General features: G+C 37.0%; 1 protein-coding gene across 1 annotated transcript; it reads right to left on the bottom strand.

The window, feature by feature from the left end:
• Positions 1–5,344: 5,344 nt before the first annotated feature.
• On the bottom strand, positions 5,345–6,230 carry LOC143625369 (uncharacterized). Its single transcript, XM_077095711.1, has 2 exons — positions 6,069–6,230; positions 5,345–5,961 (listed from the first exon to the last, which is right to left on the bottom strand). Exons 1-2 carry the CDS (start codon positions 6,228–6,230, stop codon positions 5,581–5,583), a joined length of 543 nt encoding a protein of 180 aa, XP_076951826.1. The 3' UTR covers positions 5,345–5,580.
• Positions 6,231–7,649: the final 1,419 nt, after the last annotated feature.

The raw sequence follows: 7,649 nt of genomic DNA, 5'->3' as shown, positions 1-7,649 counted from the left end.
GGTTAGTTATCATTTATCTTCATCAACTTTTTATGTCTAGAAAATTTTAGAAGAATAAAGTATTCACTAGTATTTTGGATATCTCAAAATAAATATTTGTAAAATATTACTAGAGCAAACTAGTAGAATTGTTTTTAGTGTATAGATATAAACAAATTACGGTATTCCCTCACATTTGATCCATAGAGTGCATGTTCTTTTGTTCTTTTATCTGCATGAAAAAGAATATAGGAGAGGGAGTGTTGAAACAGGGTCGTACCCGAGAGTTTGATGGTCTTCATGGACCTTACACGAGTTATAAAAATGGGTCTCAAAATATTTTAACAAAAAATAAAAATTCCATTGCCTACCCCGCACATGCTCTAAGCCGGGCCTGTGTTAAAACACTATGATGGTGGTTGGCGGCCGGCAGTGGTAAGATTGAGAACCAGATATGGTGGTGATGGTGGTGGCGCGATCGAGAACAATACATGGCTCGAGCTAGGCTCACTTTGACTCATAAGAGCTCGAACTCAGCTCCTTTTAAGTTCTTTTTCTACATTAGCTCAAGTTTGGCTCGTGAGTTGTTTTTTACAAGCTCGGACTTTGCTCATTTGTTGTTTATTAATTTATTTACATATGTGCTTACTTATTGAGCACACCTAGTACCTTAAACACCTAGTCCCTTAAATAAGTCAACCTTAGCTCGAGCTCAATTGTGCAGAGTAAAGTTATTACACAGAAGTCCAAAAGTGGTAAAACTTAAAAATACATAAGGTTCGTTAGGACTGATCAACGACCCTAAACAGTCTTCCCATACAAGGCTGGAGTTCGGGCTCAATAACTAAACAAACTTTAAATGAGGCTTGGGCTCGGCTCGTTTAGAGCTTTTTGTCAATCAGATCTTGAATAGCTCACAAGCAGAGATCGGTTGGACGTAAATGAAATTTTGGCATACTAGAGAACCGATATGTGTAATATATGTGTAAAATACATATGCATATATATTACATAAAGACAAAGTGTATGTATGTATGTATGTAAATACATGAAGAGAAGGAATATTTGACTTACGGTTGTAGGGTATATTATGAAATTTGAGAACGTGTAAGCCTTCTGAAGATTCACTTCACTTCGACTTGCATAGATATGAAGACAAGTGGTGTATATGAGTATATCTATATATAGAGAGAGAATATATGAGAAATAAAGTAAGAGAGAGGTGGAAGTGTCCTTATAGATATGCAAAGGTCACTACTATATATAGAAGGATTGTGTATATGTAAATAGACTTTGCACTTGTAAAGTGTGAATATTTCTTTTAAAAATTTAGTTGTATTATGATAGATTGATAGCAAATCATATTCTGGTCCAGTGACATGTGGTGACGATTAAGTCTTGAAATATTTAGTCTTGTGTTTAAAACCTGACTTAAGGGGTTTTTCCACAGTGATGGGTTTCTCCTTAATGTTGTTCCTGGATGAGTCAGACTCGAAACGTCAAAATCAATATGAGTTGTTGACGACTTGACAACCCGTCTAAAAAGTTGAGAGTAATACCAAACGTTGTTTAAAAAAAAGTTGTATTATGATAAACTATTACTAAGAAGTTATAGAGATGTTATATGTAGCTAATCCTATGTGTTGTAATCATGGGAGACAAACGGAAATGTTGATTAAATGGTTTTCATGTGACTAAAATAAATTAAAAGTATATTGTTTATATATCATTTTTAGTTACCTATATGATTAAACTTTCCTTGCCATGTTAATTAATAAGTTAACTTTATTATTTATCTTTTTTTACAAAATTAACTAACAAACACTATCAACTTAGACCACGTGTAGTCATAAAGCATCACCCCGAGGCATTATGTGACATGACGCCCAGTCAGAGTTATGGTTTTATACAAAAGTATAGTGTAGTCATAAAGCCTTCATAAAACCATAAGTATAATCATAAAGCCTCCATAAAGCCATAAATTTATTATTTTATTATTATTTTTGTACATTTCATGCGCGTTATGTAGATAACTTTGAACCTATAACTTTACCCCATAACTTTGAGGGGGGCGATGTAAGAGAGAGTTATAGGCCATAACTTTACCCATAACTCTCCCAGTACACATGGTCTTAACTAATAAATGACATTTTATATGTCAGTAATTAATTACATTATTACAAGTAGTTTTACTTACCTAATAATTAATTAACATGTTACATGTTTAAACAATTTGTGGACTATCACAAAAGAAAGAGACGCGTGATTATCACAAAAGAAAATATTTTCTGGCCATGTTTTTATATAGCAATTTTAACACCACATATATGTACTTCTTATATAAATCCTTTGGACAAAAAACGTCGACAACAAGTATAAAAATAACAATTATGAATGTGTTATTTCTTGCATGGCGGAACTTAGTGGGGGCGAAGAGGGGTTCCGATCCTTCGTATTTTCGGCTTAGAGCTTCTAAATGCAGCCACATATTTTCGATAAATATAGCTCATATATTTTCAATAATATTTTTGGACTCGGGAGTGGTAATATATGATTTTTGATAGTCAAACAAACCAACTAAAAGAATTGATTATTTGTTTTGGGATTTATAGTATTTATTAGTGAAAAAAAATTCAGTAAATTAGGTGTATGAATTTAATATTAAGATCTATTATTATTGATCCCTCAACAAGTTTAAATTCCGCCACTGGTCTTATATTTGTTTTTATTAGAAGGTATTACTTATAACAATTATAACCGAGTGTTCCAAAATCATCAAAGATCAAGAAAAACAAATAATACGAATTACCATTTTAAAGGGAAAAAAACATGTTATTTTGAATTGTATTTACGTTAGGCTTACCAAAACAACATAGACTTCCAGTTACTTTAAATTTTAAGGGTAAATTGGTTAAACAGGTTAACATGTTATAAAGAAATCTTGACAAGGTTATAATGAAGTAATGAGTTCGTTGGTTAAACTGATACTTATAATTGTTTTAAGATTTTCGGTTATTACTTTACATACAATCAAAATGCAACTAGCTAATTAAACAACTTATAAATATCCACTATTCACTTAACATGTGTTTAAATACAGGGCATGTTTATTAAACGGATTACACTCACATACGTAAAATAGGATTATATTCAACGATCAAGGACGCGTCTAGGGAGTGTGCAGTGATACTCGGAATATCCCTCAACTTCCTTTTAACTCCACCATAAAAATGTAATTAAACAATTCTTGATATTGGATATGATATCAAATAAAATGGCTTTAAACAATCCTTGATATGGATATGATATCAAATAAAATGGCATCTCACATCAATGAAGAATATACTCTTATAAGGTTTCAAAATTGACACATTATTAAATTCGTCTTGATGGTGATATACTAAAACATAATATTTAATATGATTATTGGATTTAAATAATCCCATCTTTAATGGGTTGGCCCATAATAATTCCACCTCCGGTATTTCCCGCTGGCAGTCTCACTTTTTCAATGTTTTTTGTTTTATAAACCAGCGTTAAAAAAACTTAACGAGGTTAAGTTTTTGCTGATGTGGCTGGTGAGTTGGCAGTGTCATAATCTTTCATGGCTTTTCCCGTTTAATCCTAAAATGCAATTACTATATTAATCCTACAAAAACGGACTGCAGGGGATTCGAGCCTGCGCCTCCAGCCCCGCAGTCAACACCCACATGCATAAGCCAACTGATCTGAGTGATTCTTTGATAAAAATCCAGAAATAGAAACTATATAACTAGACATTCGCAACCCAAAGAGTATTATGAACTCTAGATCATCAATCGGCCAGGTCGTTATTTGATTGGCCGATTGAAATTAGGGCTATTAAAGAGTGAATGACGACGAACACAAAGGTATACTTAGTTACCTATAAAGATGATTGGAAGAGGGTTAATTTGATCCCGGCAGTGACGGCAGAAGAGGCTCAAGAACACGCATCAAAACATCAATGATAATATAATTCATTATAGGGTAACTGTAAGCAATGTATGTGAGGTTCTTTCTGAAAGTTTAATTGAATTATTATGAACAATATAAAGTATATTGATTAACAGGTTACGTCGGTTCGTTCAAACGAGTAATACGAATCAATAATTGATCTCATTCCATGTTTATGGTGTCGGTAGGCTCGTTATGGTATGCATAAGGATATGCAAGATTCAATTTCTAAGTTTAGGGCGAGAATTATAGTGCAAGTTAGTGATTTGGGTATCCGGGTTCCCTAATCGGGTTGTGGGTTTGGGTCAGATCCAAGTTAATAAATCTGGATAATAGGATTTTATATAATAAAATAAAGTAATTGCATTTTAATCCAAAGGGAAAAGTTATGTAGGATTATGACACTGCCAACTCACCAGCCACATCAGCAAAAACTTAACCCCGTTAAGTTTTTTTAACGCTGGTTTATAAAACAAAAAACATTGAATGTGGGATTATTTAAATCCAATAATCCTACTTAATAAACCTAGATATTACTAGATTTTAAATGTGAATTTGTGATTAGCAGATTAATAACGCCAAAAGTTAGTGATGTAGCATGTGCATTCTCTTTGGGACACCTTTGAAAGGTAAAGTTAAATGTTTGGTAAAAAGCATGCTTATTGCTTTCATACTTGATGCATGTTTTAATATTAACCATTCATAATAAATTGAATTTCATTTGCTAAAAAACAAATACATGAGAAGATATTTTTAACAGCAGTATTATTATAGCAAACGAAGGCTTTACACAAATGGTCGAATATAAGAAATTTAACAATCTTGTGTTAAATCATTAAAAGACATGACCATCTAACTAACTCAGAGATGACATTTAGATTATTCAACATATTTCTGAAACTTACTTATTAAAAGACTTTATGAACCACTAAAATATATCTTCTTATAACCAAGCACACTTCACATCTAACTTCTAAACACACTCACCTAGCCAACCCACCCACCTAACCGGTTTGTAAATTCGTCAAACCTTGGTTCTTATGTACCAGCTCCAAACCCATACGGTTTTGTTAGTAATTTTCACGAAGTCAACGTATCATTTTAAAGATCTTTTTCAGCGTAAGGTCATGCATTATACTTATGTCGTACCTAGTTTCATCGCAGTCTTTAGCACCCCGAGTGTCATGCTTTCTCCTTCCTCGCTCCACAACGTCAACCTCCTTCACCATCGCTTTCTCCTTCTTCTTGAGGCGCGTAGTCTCGAGAAAATCTCTAGTTCGACCCCACAAATATAGTGTCCACACATAACACACTACTCTCAACATCCCTAAACTCATGGTTTTGGTGGTTACCTAGGCAATATTGTAATTTACATGAATTTGTTTTTTTTATTCAAACTTTAATGAAAATACTTTTTGAACATTTAAAATAATTAAAAGACAAAAGATTCTTTCTTTCTGCTTAAACCTATGAAAACTTGACACCATTTTGTACCCATCACATCCAAAAACTTAAGAGCACTTGAGGGTATTTTAGTCATTCCATAATTCTTATATAGAACATTAGCATTAGCAAAAGATAATAAGTTGTGCATTGAACTTTTGAGTTCAATTTGACACTCCATATCTAATCTTCTAGACCAGCCACATCTCTAAGCACCCATCCAATCATATAAGCTGCAAAACCCGCAAGTGCGCCATTGAACAAGGTCCTGGACACTGATAACGCGTAATTCTGTCCTGCGATCTTCGCTTTGGCAGCTCCAAGAGCTGCCAATGCAAGCGCAGACAAAATACACGCACCGATAAACTTATGCGTGTCATTGTGCGTGAACGGAATAAGGATGATAAATGCAAGTATAGGAGCACTACCAAACACTAAAAATGCTCCAAATGTTATCAAACCTTTATTCCATGGCTTCTCGCCATCGTCCGGCGATAAAACCCCGTCTTGGACCATCTTTTCATCCACCATGATATCCTCATACTTAGAAAATATGTTCACAACCTTAATAGTAACAATAGTAGTTTTAACTATCAATAAATCATTAAAAGGATGTAACTTGTATTATTAATATATTATATATAGTTATAGTTATAGTTGTAGTTATATACCGTTGTTGCATCATTGATGTTCATGCCAAGGTCTAGATACCGGTCCACTAACGCTTGTGCTTGGCGTTTACGGCGGTTCGTGACCTCCCATTCAGTCACGAGCCGCTCCTTCACCGCCACGTCTCGTTCGGTGTTGCTAGAAACATAGTCTCCAAACCCCATTGATATATGAAGAGGTAGGTCCCAGCAGAGCCCAGTTGGACCCGCAAGACTCACCTCAAAGAGAGACGTCTGCGCAGTTGAACCCGCAAGACTCACCTGCAACAGGGATGTCTGCGCAAAGGCTAAACTCGCAGACTCACCTTGAAGAGAGACGTCTGCGCAGAAACCAACTGGACCTGCAGGACCCACCATGCTTAGAGACGTGACGTCCTTACGCGCAGTACGCAAGCTGTTCCCGCAGGAAAAGCCTCCCAATGGTCGACGTACTCCGCCTGTTCCCGCAGCAACGGATACTAAGCCATCAGGGAAGGCTACCCGCGCAGCAAGGCTACACGCACAAGGCACTTAACTCTTAAATAATTCAGTAATGTCACCTGAAGAGGAGATGAGCAAGCCAGGAACACTCCCGCACAAAGCCGGGAAAACTCCCGCCCAAATAAGCCAGTCCGTTCGATACTGGAGGATCTTTTGTACTGTACCTGACGAGGTATGGACAAAAGATCTGACCGAAGATACGACAGCTCACTGACAACAGTATGACGAGCAGCACGCTCTTGTACTGTATGTCACTATCAGCCGCTGCCTACTCACCAACCTGTCGGAGGACGTGCATAGCCTGCAATGGGTGGAACAGGAATAGTACACAGCCGGCCTGGTCACTATCAGCCGCTGCCTACCCACCAACCACCAGCATGGCATGTGCGTAGCCCACAGTTGGCAGAACAGGAATACTATTCAGCCGGCTGTACCTTCTTGGAAACCTACCTTCGGCTATAAATACTCCAACACCTTGGAACGGTATCATCATCTTATATCTTCATATATTATCTGATATCTGCTCTAGTTATTCTCTTAATATACACTTATATTCAAGAGCAATCTAGTCTGATTATCACGCCGGAGGGTGGTCACAAGGAGGTACCCCCCCTTCTCAGTGACGAGCTCACGGTGTGTTTTGCAGGTCATCAGAAGAACCATCTTTGCCGAATCTAACCCCTCGTGGGAAACATCTACTTAACCCCCAGATTATCCGTAATCTGCCCGGGGTCACTTAGTGTTTCTTCATTGGCGCCATCCGTGGGATAAAAGCTAGAACTACTTCTTTTTCAGTTTTTTCAAACTTCTGGAAAGATGGTTAAGGTTACTCCGTTTCCAAGGCCAACGAGTGACCAAGAAGCCCCGGTAACCACAACCCCAGCTACTGGGGGGAACACCGGCGAGCACACAATATTTACGAACACTACCCCGGTTACCCAAGCCGGGACAAGTGCAGTAAATTTTACGAACACTACCCCGGTTACCCAAGCCGGGGCAAGTGCAGTAAATTTCTCCCTGGGATTCACCGATGCCCAGTTGGAGAAACAACAGACGAGGCTCCCCCGCCAAACACTTGAACAAGTTAAAGCGTGGGCGGAAGCA

This window comes from Bidens hawaiensis, unplaced genomic scaffold, assembly GCF_021521415.1.
Source record: "Bidens hawaiensis isolate Kalapana, Puna unplaced genomic scaffold, B.hawaiensis_p1.1 tig00004105_1, whole genome shotgun sequence".
In the NCBI taxonomy this organism is placed as follows: Eukaryota; Viridiplantae; Streptophyta; class Magnoliopsida; order Asterales; family Asteraceae; genus Bidens; species Bidens hawaiensis.
The sequence above is the reverse complement of the archived record's forward strand: the minus strand, read 5'-3'. Positions and strand labels throughout refer to the sequence as shown.